The sequence below is a fragment of the Monodon monoceros genome, unplaced genomic scaffold (assembly GCF_005190385.1).
Source record: "Monodon monoceros isolate NGI ecotype Baffin Bay Population unplaced genomic scaffold, NGI_Narwhal_1 Super_Scaffold_17, whole genome shotgun sequence".
In the NCBI taxonomy this organism is placed as follows: domain Eukaryota; kingdom Metazoa; phylum Chordata; class Mammalia; order Artiodactyla; family Monodontidae; genus Monodon; species Monodon monoceros.
The window spans coordinates 5,537,199-5,557,817 of record NW_021703773.1 but is presented as its reverse complement, the minus strand read 5'-3'; the positions used below and the strand labels follow the sequence as shown (position 1 = coordinate 5,557,817).

General features: G+C 44.5%; 3 protein-coding genes across 13 annotated transcripts in view; 1 reads left to right on the top strand and 2 right to left on the bottom strand.

The window, feature by feature from the left end:
* DDHD2 (DDHD domain containing 2) overlaps nucleotides 1–4,016 on the top strand; it is a 66,451-nt gene extending 62,435 nt beyond the window's left edge. For 2 of the 4 annotated variants that reach the window (XM_029226234.1, XM_029226235.1), the window contains one exon: nucleotides 3,078–3,185. In XM_029226234.1, the coding sequence (XP_029082067.1) occupies nucleotides 3,078–3,159 (82 nt within the window). In that variant the 3' untranslated portion in view covers nucleotides 3,160–3,185. Of the gene's footprint in view, nucleotides 1–3,077; nucleotides 3,309–3,703 lie in introns of those variants that run through there. The other 2 variants (XM_029226232.1, XM_029226231.1) reach the window with 2 other exon arrangements.
* PLPP5 (phospholipid phosphatase 5) lies at nucleotides 3,653–11,270 on the bottom strand. Of its 4 annotated transcripts, XR_003794147.1 has the most exons (9): nucleotides 11,209–11,268; nucleotides 10,999–11,107; nucleotides 10,468–10,558; nucleotides 10,013–10,076; nucleotides 9,413–9,537; nucleotides 8,605–8,775; nucleotides 7,534–7,725; nucleotides 5,246–6,843; nucleotides 3,653–3,752 (listed from the first exon to the last, which is right to left on the bottom strand). XR_003794147.1 is itself a non-coding variant. In XM_029226237.1 (8 exons), exons 1-7 carry the CDS (start codon nucleotides 11,265–11,267, stop codon nucleotides 7,562–7,564), a joined length of 708 nt encoding a protein of 235 aa, XP_029082070.1. In that variant the 5' UTR covers nucleotides 11,268–11,270; the 3' UTR covers nucleotides 4,180–6,843; nucleotides 7,534–7,561. The 4 variants fall into 4 exon arrangements, 2 of the variants coding, with proteins under 2 accessions (XP_029082070.1, XP_029082069.1); XR_003794148.1 differs by lacking the exon at nucleotides 3,653–3,752 and having other exon boundaries at nucleotides 4,180–6,843; nucleotides 7,534–7,673; XM_029226237.1 differs by lacking the exon at nucleotides 3,653–3,752 and having other exon boundaries at nucleotides 4,180–6,843; nucleotides 11,039–11,107; nucleotides 11,244–11,270.
* A 442-nt stretch (nucleotides 11,271–11,712) lies between these two features.
* Nucleotides 11,713–20,619, bottom strand: part of NSD3 (nuclear receptor binding SET domain protein 3) — a 109,262-nt gene continuing 100,355 nt past the window's right edge. For 3 of the 5 annotated variants that reach the window (XM_029226701.1, XM_029226706.1, XM_029226705.1), the window contains 4 exons: nucleotides 20,369–20,510; nucleotides 18,754–18,860; nucleotides 17,992–18,196; nucleotides 11,713–17,563 (listed from right to left, as the gene is read on the bottom strand). In XM_029226701.1, the coding sequence (XP_029082534.1) occupies nucleotides 17,322–17,563; nucleotides 17,992–18,196; nucleotides 18,754–18,860; nucleotides 20,369–20,510 (696 nt within the window). In that variant the 3' untranslated portion in view covers nucleotides 11,713–17,321. The remainder of the gene's footprint in view (nucleotides 17,564–17,991; nucleotides 18,197–18,753; nucleotides 18,861–20,368; nucleotides 20,511–20,619) is intronic. The other 2 variants (XM_029226704.1, XM_029226702.1) reach the window with 1 other exon arrangement.

Sequence of the window (20,619 nt, the reverse complement as noted above, 5' to 3'; positions counted from 1 at the left end):
ACTGGAACCCTTGCCCCAGAGCTGGGGAGGGCAGACAAAAGTGGGGCCCATGTGGGCTCTCTGCAGACAGAGGTCCAAGCTGTCTGCCGTGTGCAGCCTTGGGTGCATGTCCCCTTTGCCCCTCATAGTCGATCACTGCCCCCAGCCTCCCCTGTCTTGTTATGGGGCCACACTGCAGGGCAACTGGGGCCTGTGTGGACTCTTGGCGTATGCTGGGGCGTAAGCCGTGGGGTAGGGGCCGCCGTCAGAGTTCTGGGCTTCTTCTGATGCACTGCTTGAGTAAGTGCCAACAGTGGCTGCTGACACCCCACCCAGACTCTGCCCCAGGCCCGGGTTGCCTGTGCATCCCTTGGCTGTGTTTCTCCCTGTCGTGGCGGCCCTAGATGCTGTGCAGTGGTGCATCGTCATGGAGCTGAGCTGTGCACCCAGGTGGGGAGACCTGGCAGCCACTAGAGCAGTCCTCCCACTGTACTCTCCGCCCTGCCTGGGGGCAGGCCAGCACGCACGTGCTCCCACAGCCCTGCTGCCTTCCAGCTAGCCAAGGGGGCTCGCCTCCCCTGATTAGGACCCCAGGACTGGGGCGTTCAATCTGAGGCTCTCACTGCTCACTCCCCAGGGTGGGTCTCCGCCTGTGCATTCTCCCTTTTCCTCTGAGTCCCCTCCCAGGGGCACAGGTCCCAACCTGATCGCTTTTCTTCCCATCCTAAATGATTACATGTGGATCTTTCTTACAGCCTTGGTTGTACAGGAGTGTTTCTGCCAGTTTCCATTCCACATACAGATGTACTTTTGATGTGTTTTTTTGGGGGGGGGGAGTTCCACGTCCTCTTACTCTGCCACGTTGATCGATCCCCCTTGCTGTCCATACATCTTCTTTAGTGAATTGTCTGTTGAAATCTTTTGCCCATTTAAAAAATTGGATTATTTCATTAAGTTTCAAGAGTTTTCTACATTTTAGTTACAAGTTCTTTTCAGATATACTTTTTTCCTCAGGATGTGGTTTGGTTTTCATTTTTCTGTCAAGTAGGTTTTGAAGCGCAGTTTTTTATTTTGATGAAGTCCATTTTACTGGTTTGTGCTTTTCTGACATATTTAAGAAATCTTTGCCAAATCCAATGTCATTAAGGTTTCTCCTTTGTTTTAGAAGCTGTGTCATTTTAGCTTTTACATTTAGCTCTGTGATCCATTTTGATTGAGTTAATTTTTAAAGATGGTGTGAGGAAAGGATTGAGGTTCATTGTTTTGCATGTGGTTTTCCTGTTCTAGCAACATTTGTTGAAAAGTTTATTCAGATGGAGAAACTGTTGAATTGCCTTGGCTCTGTTTTGTTCCACTGATCTGTTTGTCTGTCCTTATGCCAATAAAACACTGTCCTGATTACTGTAGCTTTATAGTAAGGCTTAAAATTAGGTATCGTGAGTCCTTCATCTTTGTTGTTCCTCTTCGTAGTTATTTTAGGTATTGTAGGTCCTCTGCATTTCCTTATATAGTGTAGAATGAACTTGTTAATTTCAGCCAAAAGGCTTTTTAGGGATTTCGATTGTGATTGCATTTTATCTATAGATCAATTTGGGGGAAGAATTGACATCTTAATAATGCTGAGTCTTCTGACCCACGAACACAGTTGTCTCTCAGTATATTTTGGTCTTTAGTTTCTCTCAGCAGTGTTTTGTGGTTTTCAGCGTATGTATCATGCGCTCTATAATTCGTATTGCCCTCCTCCTATTATGAATAAGGTTGAGCAACTTGACATATATCTAAGGACCATTTTAATTTTCTTTTTGGGGAGTTATCTATACCCTTTATTCTCTTTTATATTGAAATTTTGGTCTTTTTTTTAATTGATAAATCTGTGATACGAGTTGCAAATACCTTTTCCCCAGTTTGTCTTTGACATTGTGTACATTAATTTTTGCTAAGTAGAAATTTTGATTTTTACGTAGTCAAATTTATTTTTTCCTTTTTTGGCTTCTGGAATTTGTGTCATACTTAGATTTTCCTTGCTCTCCAAAGAATTCCTTACCACAGTTTATTCTGATATTTTAGGGTTTCATTTTTACATATAAATCTTTGATTCTGTTCAAATTTATCCTAATAATAAGGTGAGGATTGATCCAAATCATTTTCAGGATAGCTATCCAGTTGTTGCAACACTGTTAATAGATTTGAGGTTCTAACTTTATTGTATTAAATTTCTATGCGTATTTAAGGCTATTTCTGGACTTCCTGTTCTTTTCTATTGATCCGTTTATTTATGCACCAGGATCACACCATTTTAATATCTGGTTTAGCTAATCTCCCCTCACTGGTATAGGAGGAAGGAGTTTCTTAACCTGCCGTCTGTGTATGGAACTTGTGGGGAATAGAAGAAAGTCTATGAGTCCAGTGAAATTCTATTTATAATTTCGGGTATATATGTATATGGTGTCTTTTCTGGGGAGTAATCCATAGGTTTCATTAGATTCTCAAATAGATCCATGACTTTAAAAATGTCAAACCTTAGATCTAGAAAAGTGTTTGAGCCATATACCCTTATGGCAATCCACGAATGCTGTATTTTTATAATCAAATTTCTTTACAAACTGGATATAAGTAATTGCTTGTACACACACTGAATAATATCTGGAAGATGCATGAGAAATTGGTAACGTCGGTTGTCAGAAGTTGGGGACTAGTGGTTAAGAAACAGTGAGAAGGAGACTTCATTATATCCTTTTATATCTTTGATTTTTATTCATAGGATTGTGTTGGCTTTTTGAAAAAGGTGAATAACATTTAAAAAATTCAGGTGATGAATTGGACGACTCTTCCATGTTGTTCCAAGAATGAGTTCTGTGGAAAGGGAGGGCTTGGTCATTTACTACTGGCTTTTTTATATTACAGGACATAATGCTAGACTTATTTGTTATAAGGTTACCTTACAAACCACTGCCAATTACATCACCTCTGAGTCAGATTTTTTTTAAACAGTAAAAAAATGAACTCGTAAGGTGGTTGTGTAGATTGAGATGATATATGTAAAGCATCTAGTACGAATGTTAGTTTCTTCTTTTTACAACATAATTTTTTCTCTACAGGGAGTCTGAAGATACAGTACTGCTGGTCCTCAAAGAAATCTACCAAACCCAGGGTATCTTCCTTGATCAGCCTTTACAGTAAAAATGAACCACCTATGGCTGCTTAATGTAAGTTTTTAAATGTCATGTATGCAGCATATTACATGTGACGAGGAACTGTGGAGCCTCAGCTCTTTATAAATATACTTTTTGTTGCCTGTCACCAAGATCCAGGTTATTACTCATTTTTAGAGGGACTCTGCTTAAAATTCATGGGAAAAAAGCACAGTAGGCCACTTAGAGAAAGGTTAGTGTATGTTTGTTTTGTTAGCGACTTGGTCCAATAATACTTGCCATTTTTAGGATCTAAACTCAGAATCTTAATAGTTGACCATCTGAGAGTTACCAGGGCAACAGTTACAGCTTTAAGTACAAACAGCTCATCCTGGGATTTATGTTACTCAGCCCTTTAGATGTGTAGTTAGGAAGTTTGTGTGGCAGACTCTGGCGTTCTCTCTGGTCGCCTTCCAGCGTGATGACCTCTTCAACTCCCTCCCTTAGACGGGCACTGAGGGGTCCTTCCCCAGAACACCTGCCTCTTTGTTGCTGCAGTTTTTTCCTCTCCTCAGCGGCCTCATTTCCTGCAGGTTGCCAGCCTTGCTCACCACTGGGGTCTTAGGAAGATAATCTTCCTGTCTGGAAGTGAGTGGAAAAGCAAAGGGAAGACCCTGTTACTTTTTACCGCTGGCTTCAGAGAAACACTTGCCATTCTTGCTTCATAGCTGGGAGTGGTTTGCATCTTTAATACTTTGATGATGGTATTTAGGTACCACACTTTTTTTTTTTTAACATCTTTATTGGAGTCTAATTGCTTTACAATGGTGTGTTAGTTTCTGCTTTATAACGAAGTGAATCAGTTATACATATGTTCCCATATCTCCTCCCTCTTGCGTCTCCCTCCCACCCTCCCTATCCCACCCCTCTAGGTGGTCACAAAGCACCCAGCTGATCTCCCTGTGCTATGCGGCTGCTTCCCACTAGCTAGCTATTTTACACTTGGTAGTATATATAAGTCTATGCCACTCTCTCACTTCGTCCCAGCTTACCCTTCCCCCTCCCCATATCCTCAAGTCCATGCTCTAGTAGGTCTGCGTCTTTATTCCCGTCTTACCCCTAGGTGCTTCATGACCTTTTTTTTTCTTTTTCTTAGATTCCATATATATGTGTTAGCATACGGTATTTGTTTTTCTCTTAGGTACCACACTTTATTGTTTATTACTTGAGATGGTATAAAGTCTGAGTTTTTGTTTTGGGTTGGGTATAAATTTTTCTAAGAAATTATTGCTTATCTTTAGAAAATACTCTAATCTGGAAGCGGACCCCTGCGATTCAGAAGGCATTTTGGGGTCTGCTCATCGCTCATGGGTGTCCTCTGCATTTGAAGGCCAAGTCTAAGTGAGTGAGGGAGACTGGTGGCCATCAGATTCTCTTGAGCCAGCTTTCATTTCCTACACGTACTGTATGAAGAAAGACTAAAATCTGTAAATACTGGTTACTCTCTCTACAGCTGACTGAGAGATTTATTGCTAGGAATCACTGATGCTGTTCATTGTTTCCACAGCTGTTTGAGCTGCTCTCGGTGGACAGTCTGAAGTGGACAGTTTAGTTCACATCAGGTGCATCTTTATAAAGCAAAGATGTTATATATCCTGGACCTGCCCTTTTATATCATATCATACTTCAAACTGGGAGACTCTAGACAAAGTCCAACTTAGTTGTTAGTTCTTGAGGGTTTAAAAGCTGACAGACCTGAAATTACACAGCTTTGACTGCTTATTAAGTGATGAATGAAATGTCTCAGTGGTGCATTGATGGTGAAATAGAATTTGTGTAAGCCATCTGCCACAGCTGCTTGGGTGAAGGGAGTACTGAAGAGTGTCCTCTTCAAGCACATAAACAGCGTTGCCTCCTTAGGTACCCGTAGTGCAGGTCGCTATGGAACAGGCTCCCGGCACAGGCAGTGTTGGTAGATCTGGCTAGGGGGAAGTGTTCCTTATTCTGAAAAACAAACCTGCGTCTATGGGGCCAGGAACAGCTGGTGCAGAGTCAGTGTCAGAGCGTGCAAGTGAGATGCACCTTGAAGAAGACAAGTGAATGGAGACTAATTGTTTCCAAGGCATCTTGCTCACCGCTGTGCTGTAGGTATTTTCTTTCTCACAGGTCTCAGTTTGTGATTGTCTTTGCAGTTCTCTTTGTGACAGTCCTTCACACTCCTCTCAGGTTCCTACAGGCCCTGGTGGACAGAGCGGTGTAGACAGGCAAGCTGTGTTTCGTTTTTTGTATCGGTTTCTTGTAAGTAAATGTATCATGGTATCCAAAGCCCTGGAATTTAACATTCACATAAGCCATCTCTTTGACAGCAGAGGGAAGGTTAATTACTGTCACCCTAGAGCTAAGGTTGGGGTAAAGGTGAGAGCCTGGCCTTACCTTGCCCATCTGCTTACACACTAATGCTAAGCCCCTAAGAAGCCTCATCTGTATGAAATACTTTATTTTCTTTACTACATAAACTCTGAGTGTGAAGTAAGGGTTACTGAGAATTCAGTAGCATTCAGTACATATTAAAGGGGAAGCTTTCATCGAGTTGTTGTCTTCAAATTTAAATTTGGTCTTCCTATTAACAGAGTAACTAAAATTTAAGAGTAAACCAAAGGACCAGCAAGAGTGAGTCCCTGTAACCAGAGATGAACAGGATCAACCTGGATGGCTAGATAAACCACTGTTTGTACTAAGAAGTGTTTCCTTCCTGGTGGTGAGGGGCAGGTGACTGGAAAAGAGCTTTATATCCTGTTTGTCCCTGTGCTGGTTTCACGGATGTATGTTCCACAGGGTAATAAGCTTGACTTGAGTTCCTTGTTTGGTTGTATATTATTTGCACTACTTCAGCAGCAGCATGTGCAATCTCTTGACCAAGCCTATTTTTAAATGCTGGTGGAGGATCATTTTCTCCATATTCCCAGCTGCAGAATTGCTGTTGCTCATCTCAGCAAAAGCGATGGTTTGCATGGAAAGATTAGTAGCACCAATTAGCTTTCTGATACTTTGCACTTTCTGAAATGTTTTTTATGTGATTATATTTAAAACTTTAGTAAATACCGAAATAAAACCATATTGACCAGTTGCCTCCTTTTACCTGGCTCATCCATCACAAAGTAAAGAGAGTCAATACAATAACCATTTCTCTTCCCCTGTGTACTACTAAAGCAAGTTTAAAAAGCGTTTTGGGCAAAGAACTAACATTCAGGTTCTTTCCCCTTGACTGTTGATTTAAAGTGCGGCGATTATAAGGTAAATATTGAGATGCTCCTTTGGTATCATTGACATCAGCCACTGCTATAGATAGTGGAATCACTTGTGTCAGATAGGGAATCTGGTGTCTAACTTTGGAAACGTTTCAGGTCTCAAATGGAACTTTAAGCACAAAAAACCACGTTCACCGTTAGGAAAAAGATATATTGAAAATATGTTACAGAAATACACAAATCAAGGTCATATTTATAATATAATCACAAAAAGAAAACAAATAAAATATAATCACAACACAGAGAAAGGCCGTTATAGGTCCTGCACCATCAGTTCCGCCGACGTCCCGTCATGGTCCATTATACCCTACGGTGAGGGCGGGGCGGGAGGAGACTCACCTGCCCTCCAGACAACCGTGTCTCTGACTGCCCTGCCCTGCCTTGGCTGCTTGGCACAGCTAGTGCATTTGGGCGGATCTTCAGTCCTGAGTGGAGGGAAAGCAGCTTGTAAGCACAGTTAGTTACACAAGTAAGGTGGAGACAGTGAGTACTGAATCCACGCTCCTGACCAGTTTCTTTTTTATTGTGTTTACTCAGTAATTCAACAAATTATCAAATCACTTATGTTTACAGTATTCAAAATGGACAGCAGTACTTAGCTGGACTTGAATAAGATATGCACAGTGGTAAATAAGCCAGAATTGGAGATTCTCCTATTTAAGGTGTGATGGAATTGCCACCAGAGAAAGTAAACAGAACTAAAATAATTTAATTGCTCATGCCCTAGATTTTAAGATTTTGAGCTATGGGAAATGGAAATTAAGTTCTGATCATCAACGCTAGCTTCTAGGATAAAGTGGGGCTAAGGTGAAAGCTTCTTTGTGACAGAATCATTCCAAGAACAGTACTGAAGTTAAGTGTAAAAACACTGCAGATCTTGGGATACCAATCTGATGGGCCACATTCATAACCTGGAAAGACCATGGAAAGATCTCGTTACTGGAATGCGTGGCGAACAGTAGTGAAAAAGGACCTTGACTCCTTGCGATAAATCCCTGTGAGCCAGGGCAAAACTGCATGATCATGGGGGCTTCTCTCCTCACCTATACCTCTCAGGAGGTAAAAGGTCAGAAATTTTTGTCCTGGGCCTGGTGAGTTAGGAGGGGCTGATTCACCTGTTTTCCAGGGAGGCAGCTCCAGTGTCTAAACATCAAAATGACGAGGGTCGCCAGGCTGCTTTTGCGCGGTGGGAAGAGCAGGGCTGCGCTGCAGTGGTCTGTGGCACTGGGCGTCCGTCAGGGGAGGGTAGTACTGCCTATAGCAGACATAGGCGAACGTCAGGCCGATGGTGGATCCAGCCAGGACATCTGAAGGCAGAGGAGACGGGCCTTCCCTCAGTCACGGTGATGCCACCCAGCAGAGGGAGCTTGGCCCTCCAGGTTACTCTACTTGTTTAGCCTGCAAACCCCCTCAATTCCAGGCTTATGGGTTTTTTGGGTTTTCTTAATTTTATCGTACAGTTGCAGGATGTTCTCTAAACACCAAATCAAAACACATCTTTAGTTGGGTAGTTATAACAAGGCTTTTTCTGAGTTCACTGCATTGAATATTTTTAATTGAGAAGAATAATGAAGGTTCACTTAATGCTATCAACAACTCCTTCTCACCATTTAAAGTGTTCTAGAGGAAGGAATAAACTCTTCAGGAGTTGCGTTTCTTTGCAAAAATTTATTCTTTAAAACTGAGCTCCTAAGGTCCTCTGGGCAATACTGTCAGCTTTTTTTTTTTTTTTTTTTAACTGTGGGCTTTCTGTACAAATATTTGGATGTTTTACTCTATCATTCAACTTAAATTTCTTTGGTTTAATTACAATTCTATGTTTTCTTGAATTTTACTTTCGTTTCTGAACAAAAACCTCACGACAGTGAACTTGATTTTTAAGAAAGTAAATTGAATTTTGAGGTTGGGTGTAAAAAATTTCTTACAGAGTTTATTCTGAACCTATGATGCTTCAAAGTCATGGGAGAATCAGAATGTTCCTCCTTGGTGATCTGTTTAAGAGATAACAGTGTGCTTTTTCATTTTCCGTGTAGCAATAAACGCATACTCAGTACAGAACGCAGACCATCCTCTGCTCACTTGTCTGTTCATTCAGCAGACACCCAGGGAGCGTCTCCTGTGCCGAGTGCTAGGGAGAAATGATGGGAGAACGGTGGAGGCGTCCATGGCCTGGATGCCTTGCTTACCTTGCCAGTGATGCTTGTAGTCACAGGTGCGGGACAGTGCAATCACAGCTGCAAAGAGTAGGGGTGACAGAAAGGAACAGAACCTCCAAGATTCCCCTCGGCCTCGTGGTGTGAAGCAGTGTAACTTCCCTGCCAGGTAGAAGGACGCGAAGGCCAGACCAGCAAATGCAACTAGAAAAGGGAAAACCTCTAAGTATATGTCTTTTAAAGAAAAAGAGGTTGTTAGCGGGTATGAATGTTTTTATCCCTTTTGGTAACTTTTGGTGTAGATCATCGATCTACATCGTCAATTATGAGGGAGAAGGAAACAAAAGGGAAAATGAAGGACCGTTTCCCAAAGTGAGTAACATTTACCCTGAGAATAGTTTTGGAATCCTAGCAATGGGACTTCACTTCCTGATGCGTTAGTTTCCTGATGCATAAATGGGAATCATAAAAACAACAGTACCCATCTCATTGGGCTCTTTATGGTATCAAACGAGACACGAATCTAAAATGCTTTCGGAAGCACCTGACATACAGCAGCTCTTCAATAAAGGTTAGTTAATATTTTTATGACTGGAGCAAGATTGCAGGATTTAGGCAAATAATACAGTAATAATAAAATGTTCAAATTTCATGAAGGTAAACTACTTCCTCTGTCCTCGAATATTTAATATTCGAGGTTCAAGCTTGTTATTAAAGAAGGGGGCTCTCCGATTTCTAGATGCAAGAACAAGAGTGCATGAAATGTTCCCATCCTCACAAGCTGTTAAATTCAATGATCCCCAAGAAAAGCACAGATATAGAGTCCACATGGTATTCTTACAGGAAGAATGTCCACTGGGGAAGCTCTTGCGGCCCTCATTCACCACGTCCTCATTTCCTGTGCACGTCAAGTCATGATGGGCTTGCCCGTCGGGGAAGCAACGGTAGAAGAAGTCTGGGCGTGGCCTGCAAGAAATAAGCGAGGTCTGAACGTGGATCATTTACAACTCCAGAAATTATTTTTTGGTTGTGTTAGATACCTTTCTTAACTGCCAGTCAAATAGTGTCCCAGGCAAAACAGTGAAGCGGGATTGGATAGTCACCACTAAGAGAAAAGCCTTATTTCCGGGGTCAACATTTAAACCAGGAAGGAAGAAAAGCCACTGCGGCACATAGTTACTTTTTAGGGCAAAGAGTGAGTCGTGCTGCAGCTTCTGGGGGTGCTCTGGAGGACACCGACTCCGTGTCAGTGGGAAATGCTGTTCAGGACAGAAGAGAGCCCGAGAGTCACCCAACGGACCGAGGTAGAGGGAAGGGAGGAAGTGTTTGTTAGAAGAGAAAGATCAGACCGAGAATAAAGAGAAAAGGCTACGGGGAAGATGTGGCAGCAGTTGCGTGCGCCTGCCCTCCTGGGGCGAGGGCGGCAGCGCTGGACACTCACCTCCCCACTATCAGTTTGACTGTGTTGGTGAAGACGCCGTTCAGAGCCAGGGCCAGGCTGGCAGCTGGAAGGCAACGGAAGTGGCTGCTGGTGGCGTCTGCCCAGGGGGAGCGGCCGGGTCCCTGTCTCATTAGGCGCAGCCGCGGTCTCCGGGGACAGAGGAGCGCTCGGGCTCCAGCCGGAGCGGAGCGTGAGAATAATCCCGCCCCCCGCTGGCCACTCCGCCTTGGCACAGGGAGAGCGCGCTACCCGGACTGAGGACTCGTCGGAGCTGCAAATAGGCCGGTGCACGCAGGTGCACCCAGGACGTGGAGCACGTCTCACAGGCAGCAGGCGGGGCACCCCGGAGACGCAGTCACCCGAGGAACGTAGAGCTCGGCGCCCCCCCCCCCCGCCCCGCAAGCCCCGTGGGGGCCCCCGCCTCCTGCTTCCGGCGCTGGGGAGGCCGCGCTTACCCAGGCAGGCCTGCCGGCTGTCCACTGCGTCCGCCTTCTTCAGACACCTGGCCAGGAGGACCGGGGCCAGCGGGGCCAGCAAGGCGACGACCTGCGCCGGACACGGCAGAGCTCAGCACGCGAAAGGAAACAGGGCCGCCCCGAGAACGTCAGACAGCTAGCTGGGAAGAGAGCTCCCACATTAAGAGGGGTGAAGTGACAGCAGAACTGGCCTATCAGACCTCCCGGCTCCCCCGCAAGTGCCGTGTCCCGGGTCTGCCTGCAGCTAGCTGGGTGCCGAGCTCCCGCGGGAGCCGCCGTCACCGCTCCTCTCAACGACCAGTTGCCCCGGGCCGCCCTGAGCGGCCGCCCCCAGACCCTATCCCTGGGAGCCGAAGCGGACGGACATCTCTCTCAACCTGGCCCTTAACCGTTACGACGCTAAGGCTCGTCTTCAGCTCCGTGGCGGAGCCAGGGGGACCTGCCCGCTCCCTCCCTAGCGTTCGGCTCCGTGAGAAGTGCGGTCAGAAGGAAGGCTGGTTCTCCACGCACAAACATCGGCTTGGTGGCGAAATACTCTGCTTCCACGTACGGATTCCGGTAGAGCCACATCTCCTCGGGCTGGATGAGCCTCTGGAAGGGCGGGAGCAGCTCTGTTACCCTAAAGGGGACAGAAAGGTGCGGGCGCGTCGGCGGCTTCCCGGAAGCGCGCGCGGAGCCCGGCCGGGCGGCGGGGCCGGGGGCCGGAGCGCAAGTCCTTACAAGAAGACCGCGAACAGCGCGAGCCGCAGGCCCACCTCCGCCGCCACCTCCTTCCCCATCACGGCGCGCGCGCTCAAGGCTGACGTGGCGGCGCCGAGGGAGGGGGGCGCAGGGCGGGGCCGGAGCGGGGCGGGGCCGAGGCCGGGCGAGAGCGGCCCCCAGCGCCTGAGACAGCGACGGACGGAAGTGAGGGGTTGCCCCAGCTGTCTGTCCCCCGGCCGCCCGCCCGCGCGGGACCGACGTTCCGTACCTTACAGAGGCCCGGGCCTTCCGTCCCGGGGACCACGCGGACTCTTCGTTTCCGGATCCAAGTCCCCCGAAGCACACCCCGTGCTGCGGGAAGACGTGCCGGGCTCCCGCAGGACCTTGCGGGCCTCGCTGGCGCGGTGGACGCGCTGGGTCTTTCGGCCCCGCGCTGGTCCCCTCCCGCCCAGGATGGCCTCTTGCTCACTGAGTGGTAGCAAGAAATTACGGGCAATGAACAAGTCCACATATTTAATTTGCAACATACGGGACAATTTATTGAAGTCAACCTCAAGCAAAATCTGAAATCAGTGGAATGTCATTAAAAACCTTTCCAAATTAATCCTCACGGAAGCAAAAAACACATTTGAATTCCAAAGTATTTGTAAAATAAGAAAGGCAGCATCTCAGTAAATATAATGTACAAAAATTATATGTTCCTACCAGCACACACAGTAGTAAGAAGCTTAAATATTACAGGCAATGCTAATACACCGTAACTAGTCAACAATAAGCTATCTATATACAGGTTAACCAAGCTTTACACGTTTCACACTATGCAATAAAACATAGGCCAATCAACAAAATCCCCAAAATATCATATATCTTGAAGTCTATGTGGCAACATCAAGTCATTATACAGTAATGCCCTAGTGGAATACCCCCAGGGAAAATGAACACTAATCTTTAGTGTCAAGAGCTTCTAGCCAAGTCACAGAAACTCAAAAGAGATTGACTTAGTGAATATTGATGCTTTGTTATTAAAGACTCAAGTCTCAAGGGATTTAGGCAAAAAATAACAGTTCACAGGATCTACAAAGTTTATTACAGATAAAGTACAGAAATAACCAATCTACAAAGGTAATTATCATAAAGATCACGAGGAAATGAGAGCAGAATCTGTAGGTATCTGTGTTTTGTTGTGCAATATCACAAGTGGATACAAATGAATTTCTCCTATCAATTCCAATTATGCACACACCCTTGTATATAAAAAGAACCAGTTGTAGTCATCAATTAGCATCTTGGTTATCAGTGGCAACATGATTTTCTTTTTTTTTTTTTTTAACACAGGGCATGTGACAGCACAAATGAGATAAAGAGCAATATTAGTGACAACAAAGTAAAAGTAAATTTTATCCAGTCCACTTCTAAACTGACAAGAATACCGTTTGAATCCCTCGTTTAGGTCATCTGATGGATACCGAGAGGCATTCACACACATAAGTCTGTGGCAGGTGGGGAAGGGAAACCCGAGGGTGCTTTCTTGCCAACTAGCAGGTGCAGTGATGTCACATAAGAAAACGAAGGACTGAATAAATGACTTTGGTAACTATTCATCTTTTCCCTTTTTCTTAAACATTAATGACTCTGGGACGCCACCAAAGGACAGGTAATTCTCTTCCTCCTTCGTACATATGTGCCACACGAACCTGAACTTGTCACTTAAGCAATGGACTGAAAAGAACGGAAATGGGTTTGAAACACACAGGCTACACCCAGCATTTCAGGAGAGTAACATAAGTGCAAATTTTTGTTTTTTTCCCTACGCAGGCATATATTAAAAGGAAAGAAGAGGTGCTTGGGGATAAGGTTGACAAAATAACAAAACAGAGAACATACATATGAAGTACTCGTATAAATGCTGCTGGTATTTCATGCAGGAGTCTCTTCCCCGAAGGTGTGCACTGAATCTGAGAGAACTACTGTGGACACTTCCGTCTGCAGAACTTCGCCTTTAATCCAAGTTCAAGAGGGTAAGAGACAAAACAGTATACAAAACAATGCTTTCTACTTCATAAATCTTAAAATAACTGTAAAATAAGGAGAATCTGAGGAGTTTCAAGTACTTAAAAAACCTGAATTCAATGAGGCAGAGGTCTCAGTGTTAAAGTGGCTACTTCGTACCTGTGGTAAACACTACACCCCCTCCCCTACCCTACTGTAACCCCCTTTCTCCCTGTACCCCACCCCGGATAAATGTCGGTAGATTTCAGTATATACAAATTCCCAACTCTTCGTATTTGTCAATATAGGGCAAAGCTAATTATATCTATTCCCGAGCCTATCTGGAAAGGGAAGCGAGCTCTACTGTTTGGTTACAAATAACCAGAGACCAATTCTAGGTGGCCTGAGGCCAAAGGAAGTTGTTCCAAGTGATCTTGTCTGCAGCAGCTCGGACAATGAGGGGGCTGGACACATCAGCCTTTTAAGAAGTAATTCAAGTCTAATTTGCACTGCCCAGCACAAGCAACTCCCCAATGTAGAAGGACATCAAGTGTGAGCTTCCCAAGCTGTCAAGACGCCACGGTAACTTGTTCTCTTATCCTAGTGGGACATGGCATGCGGCGGTACCTTGACTTTAAGGTGAATGCTAAAGAAGAGCTTTCTGTTTTAAAATGAAATGAGAGACAAGCAACAAATCCCCAGGAGTCCAGAGACTGCGCTCCACACAGCTGGCCCATCTGTTTCCAAACTGCAGATCTGGGCTGGACCCTGACTGGAACACACCATGCAGTGAGCTACTCAGAAGGGAAACTCTACTTCCTGAGTCAGGAAAGAAAGGTGTCCAACAGCCGCCCTGTCTGAGTCCTTTCCGCGATCATCTCGATGTTGTGAGTCTCCCAGCGTTATTCACAGGCGTGCCTCCAAATACTCTGGGGAAATGGCAGCTGGGAGCTGGAAGCAGCCTTCCCCCTGCCTTTTTTTTTTTTTAGTTTTTAGATGTGTTCCTGATTTGAACACACAGAAATCTCCAAGTTTCAATGATTCTAAAAGTCAGCCTATTTTATAGCTTAGGCCAGAGAATTTCTGAGAATTAGGATAGGGTGGGAACTTGTTAAAAGAAAAATGAAAATAAAACCCACCCCACTCCTAATTCCAGCCCCGATTAGATATTCAAGAAGTGACTCACTCCCTCCAGCTGCTTCTGCCTGGCCTGCCGGGAGCACAGGGCCGTCCACCCCTCCCTTGCCAGCCAGCGGCAGGATTCCTCACGCCCCCTCCGGTGCAGGGCCTGGAAGGCCTCCAGGATTTCACCTCTAGCTCTTACAGATCTGATTTCTGAAGATTTATGCTGATTATCAAAAATCTTACATTCGCTTCTTCCACCAAAGAACCAACATAAGGTTAAAAAAAATGCCACCGTTATCCCATGCTGCTTTAAGTTATTTCATTTTCGGACAAGAATTAAAACCCAACCATTTATGCTCTGACCACAGACAGATTTAAAAGTTAACAAATAACAACTTCTAGCTATCAGTGAGCAACATGTCTTTTGCAAAATTTCATTGGTGAAGCACAGACAAGCACCCTGCATGGATACTATGCACATATAAAGCACAACTTATTCTTTTTCTGCTTCCATAGCCTGCACCTTTAAAATATACAAACTAGGCAACAGTACGAGGTGTGAGGAGAGCTCCCTGGCACTGCCAGGACTAAAGCCACGTTCCAGACCATTAAAGGACACTCGCGGACCAAGACCCATGGCTGCGGTCAGCGATGGTGTTTTCCGCCCTGATTTCTGAAATGGCAGAACAACCCTATTAGCCAACCCCCCACCCCCCCCAAATTAAAAAACCTCAGCGGAGCTCTGCTACAGATACACAAACAAAATGTGACACAATGAAGAAGCTGCATAAAAATACTTAAACCTAAGGTATTTGTAGTATACAGGATATACCCTGGCTTACCATGTAAAAGTCACCAGATATTAAATAGCACTAAGTCCAAAACAAAGCAAGGAGATAAGATTCCATGTTGGATACCGTTTCAACACGAGGTGCATTTCAGATATTAAAGGAAATCCTTCATGTTAGTAAGTTTAAAAAAGCAAACATTTATCATATACATATATAAAATAAAGTTTTAGTATGATAAAACCTAGATTTTCTTAAATTATTTTTTAAAAGGACATCAAACTATATGATTGCTCAAGAGCAAACTTTAGTGTTTTGGTGAGCTGTAATTCATGTGACTTGTAGCAGTCGCATTTGGTAACACATATAGCATTTTCTATCTTGCTCTTTCTTTTGGGACCATATCTAATCAACAGAATTACTGGAGGCCCAATAAGTTACCTCAGAATTATTTGCTGGAATCAGGCAAGTGGCAGTTTAGGAGCTTAAGTAAAGGAATTGTAGTGTTTTTTGTTTGTCTTTTTTTTTTTTTTTAACAAGAAAAAATCCAGTATAATTGCACATTTACATACAAAGAAAAAAAAAAAGCACAAAACAGATTTTTTTCTTCTTTTTTCCAGAGAAGAGTTGTAAATTGATAAGGAAAAGGAACACACAGCACAACTGAAGAAATGCTGTGGAGCATCTATCTTCCCTGCCTTTATAAGGTCACTGGGTACTTCCTGAGGGAAAATAAATGCTACCAGGTACCGGCAATCGTTAGCAGTCAAAATTCACAGAGAAGCTGACGTTCATTCAAGCTAAACCTAGGCTTCTAACTTAGTACAGTGTTACAACAATGTCTGACGGGACTAATTAATTCTTAAGGGAATCCTGGAATATACATATTCCTAGGCATTCAAAGCCAGTGAGTTCTGTGGGCAGATATTCCGGTTCACTTGCGTCTCTGAGCTCCAACCATTCCTGCTATCACTGCTTTCTGTGGAGCTCTCCCTAAGTGCTTCCTGCCATGAAGTGTGTTTGTGTGGCTCTCATTTACCCTGTAGAAGTACAAGTGCTACCACTTTCACCCCCAAATTAGGAACTGAACAAAAAGATCTATCCAAATACAGTTCAAATTCATTTGTGTAGTTTTCACCAGGACACGTGACTGAGTGGTCAGCTGACAAAGGGAATGTTTGCTTGGGAGAGGAAAGCAGAGACAGAAAATTAAAATGCCCATAATTCTTTCCAAGTCAGACCAGGGTGTACATTAAATTGGATAGAAAATGGTGCTTATTTGACCCAACTTTTGGTCTGTGCCTTTCAACTCCCTTTAGCTGCCTTTACCAGTGTGTCAACACAACAGGAATGACCATTCTAACTCTGTATTCATATCCACAGAGACACACTTCATCAAAAACACCCATTATCAGTGGAGAACGTTTCAGACTCAGTGAGAGCATCCATTTCTTTTTTTCTCCAGAACAAAAAACCAACAACCACATTATATACCTTTCTAGGTAAAGTTATATCGGAAAGCCCACCTAGTTTAAGACCACAGAGGTAATATTCACTGAGGCCTTTTGATTTCAAGAGGCCAGATTCAATACTCCCACAGAGCCCTTCTCTAAGACTACGAGAGGCGTCTGGAAGGGAAAGCGAAGCCAGCCTCCCTACTGCTCAGGAAAGAGGTATGTAAGACCACCATACCCTTTTCTAGAGGGCTTTCTGCAATTCCTACTTAAAACACACACACACACACACACACACACACACAGACACACACACACACAGATTAGACTATCTGAACTACACTTCTCAAAATTTTAAAAAATGAAAATAAATAAAGGAATGATGGCTACTTTTGCTTTTTACACCCAAAGAACACATCCTAGACTTTAAATTTATCTCATTAACAGAACTTCTTCTCTTTGTTCTTATTTTAAAAGCGAAGACATCTCTTTTGCCAGCTGCAAAGGCATTGAAGCACAATAAAAGGCAAGAAAAGACCAAGGGAACCTAACCCTCCACAAAAGAATCCCCAAGCTGACAGGACGAAACTGAAAAACCAGATCCCACCAACGGCTTCTGCCTGCACGGCCTGGTTCCCCATCTTCACTTTAATAGGGCAGCGCTGATGGCCAAGGCTGTATGCACTGCAGCGGTCTCTTCTTGTACTAACGCATTCTCTACTTTTTTCTTTTCCTTTCTTCGTTTCAATAAAAAAAGAAGGAAATCACTGCCCATTTATTCTTTGACTTCTTCTCCATGATCCTGTGATTCCAATTTACATTTGATCTTGCTCCAGTATTCGGGTGACACGGGAGATACAGGGTCATGTTCAGAGCAGCAGAGACGGCCTTCCAGGGCGGAGGGCACCAGAGCCCCCTTTTCATGATCTTTGCAAAACGAACGTGGACAGAACTCACAGAAGGACACAGCTGCGCCGCCGCACTCATCGCACTGATGCCACGGGCACTCCCACTTTCCTAGTGTGGGCGGGAAGAAGGGAAGGAGCCCAGTGAGTGCCTGTCCCCAACACCCACGAGACACCCCACTTCCCACCTTCCTCTCGGACTGGGGGCTGAATGCAGTTGACTACGACTCCAAACCTCAGCCAACAGAGGTCTGGGTGCACCTGTCGGTGTGGCTGTGAGCTACTGCCCCAAACTCAGCTAGGAGCCAACTACCACCTGTGGTAATGGACAGTAAGACACCAGTCCTCGCTGGCCCACGGGCGTCCCCCATTTGCACTGAGACAGATTTTTCACTAGCAAAATCTTTGCTTGCTACTGTTGCTTGCTCTTTCCAACGCTTCCTATCCCACGGCTCCACACGGGGGACTGGACCGCCCGTATTCTGAGTCGGGCATGGTGGGCAGAGATGGAGTCGGGCGGGGCCTGCAGGCTGGGCTCACCGTAGGGCGGCTGGGGCAGGTTGAGGCAGAGCAGGTGGTAGGCTTTGGGGCAATCCTTCCTGTCGCACATGACCAGCTCGCCGCTGTCCCCGCACTGGAAGCAGTGATCTTCATGCAGCTGCTTCGGCTCTGTTTTGATTTTTCGTCTCTTCTGCTTCAGCTTAGCGTTTTTTGCCTTTTCTTCAGTTGTGGACGCACATGCCGACTGGCAGGAGAGAGGGGGTCACGGTTTTAACGATCACAGTGCGTGAAGCTTTACGTAAAAGGGAGATCCTACAACCTCACGTTCATTTAAATTCACCTGTTGTTCGGTTACCTAAAACACCAGGAGGGCTTACCCTGTCACGGAACTGTAGTAAAAATAATTCATTTTTCATTGATTTTTTTGAATAGGTGTTTTGTTTTTTTTTAAAATTGCAAAGACAACTGAGATAGCATACACAAACCATAAAGTTCACCAATTTAAAGTGTATAATTCGGATACACTAAAGTGTATTAGGATAGTGTGAATTTTTTTTTGAAGTTTTTGAAAAAGATCTTGCTAAGTTCAAATTCAATCAGAAACACAGACATTTTCAGAACCTAACAGTTCTCACTGAGATATGCTCTAGTGGGAGGTCGGAGTCTAAACTCTGGGTAAACGCAACTGTTGGCCTGCAAATTAAACCAGGTCCCCCTGGCCAGCACCTCCTGAGACAGCCCCAAACAAGCTTCTTCAGCAGCCCCTCCCCAGCCCCAGGGGCGCCCCCTGCAGCCACTGACCTTTGGCCGCACGCCGAGAAAACCACTGCAGTTATCTGCCCCGCAGTGGCACTCCGTCCTGCCATTGCCCAGACAGTCCAGGTTGTAATTAAATGTTAGCTCCATCCCTAGAACACAAGAGAGAGAAGTATTCAGACTCAAGTCCTGGGGGGAGAGAAATGCTGTCAAAGACACACCCTCACAACGAAAAAAGAGACATAATTCTGACATGAAGACCCTTCCATCCTCCGTTTTCCACACTGAAGACGGTGATGGGAAAAAGGAAAAAAACAACGAAAAAAACCCAAAAAACTAGAGGAAAACATCCGATCCACCAATGATTAAAACAAAAATAAATATTCTACAGAGACCATCATATTCTTTTCACTGAAGTGGTCAAAGACCATGTGACAGAGATTAAGAATCTGAAATCTGTGCTCAAGAAAAATGGGTTCTAGCTTAGCTCTCTTTTCTAAAACTAATTTACACTAGTTTCTAAAGAAACAAGATGACCGTGGAATTGTCACAGCCATACCACTTCCAGTAATTAATGCCTCACATTATGATCAGAAAAGACTTCAAAATGCACATTTACTACATACACCAAAGACCCAGGGACTCAAACTAGGAGGTCTAAGCTTGCTTTCTTTCGTCTTTTTTTTTTTTTTTAATTTGGCCACACCATGCAGCAAATAGCAAATTCAATGTACACAGTCAGTCCCCTGCTTTTTACACATAACAGATTCCTAAAAACGTGTGCCAGAGTTAAACAAGGGACTTCCTGTTATGAAGTGGTTTCTTTCTCAGAAATTAAAAAAATTATATTAAGTACAGAATTAAACCCTGTCTTTTTGCCGTTGCCTTTAAGGACAGACTTCTAGCATTTTAAAGGTTTTTTTGTTTTGTTTTTTTGGCCACACCGCTTGGCTGAAGGATCTTAGCTCCCCAACCAGGGACCGAACCTGGGCCCCCGCAGTGAAAGCACTGAGTCCTAACCACTGGACCGCCAGGGAATTCCCAGTTCAAGCTTTCTTTAGCTGGACCTCAGCAATCCACAGCGAGTGCTAGAAACACAGTTTACATCACTTTTAGCTACAGCATTTCTCTTCCCACCCATTTTTCTACAGACTTAACAAACGAGAAATTAAGTCTTGCTGTTATTGACGCTGGATGGGTAAGGAAAAATGAAAGCAGTAACTCTGCTTTGAGAAGCGTTTTATGTCTAATTTGAAACAGACTGATTTTTCAAACTAAAATACAAAACAAAACAACCTCCCACAAACAAACGAAGAGACCAGTTGATGGTAACAACTGGTTAATATTTTCTTTAATATTAAAGAAAAAAAAAGGAAACAAAAGCTTAAACATTTGGTTACATTATACAGACAGCAATAATTTGGAGAACTAATTCAGCGGGATCATAGACACAGAATTCTGTGATACCCTCTCTTACTACGCTCCCTTTTGCAGGATATAGATGTTTACTTCCTACGGGCAGGTAACAATTCTAAATATAGCTCTTTATCTTATTTGAATGAATACTTGAGTGTCAAAACTTGTCTGACACTTGAGTGTCAGAATGTCCTGCCCTCAAAGACATACTTGCTTTCCGGGGAGGGGGCAGAGTCCCTTTTACCTGCAGGAATGTCACAAAGAGCAAAAAGGCCAACTCGAACATCTCCATTCACCGTCCACTTTTGTGTTTCACAGTTTGGATTACAACTGTGGTTCATAAAGCGAGAATAATTTCCCTTCGGGCCAGCGTCAATGATACGGTCCTTCAGAAAGAAAAGAAAGGAAGAGTTCCTTTGACATGAAACTGAGCACAAGCGTGTCTGAGAAACATCCAACTCAGGCGAGAGCCACGAGGCAGCACTGTTTGCCACC

Coding starts and splice junctions, on each gene's coding strand:
- PLPP5 (XM_029226236.1), bottom strand. CDS start 11,267: ATGGGGAAGGAGGTGGCGGCGGAGGTGGGCCTGCGGCTCGCGCTGTTC. Junction 9,538..10,012: donor GTCAAACTGATAGTGGGGAG/GTGAGTGTCCAG, acceptor TATTTCTTGCAG/GCCACGCCCAGACTTCTTCT. Junction 7,726..8,604: donor CTACAAGCATCACTGGCAAG/GTAAGCAAGGCA, acceptor CTCTGCCTTCAG/ATGTCCTGGCTGGATCCACC.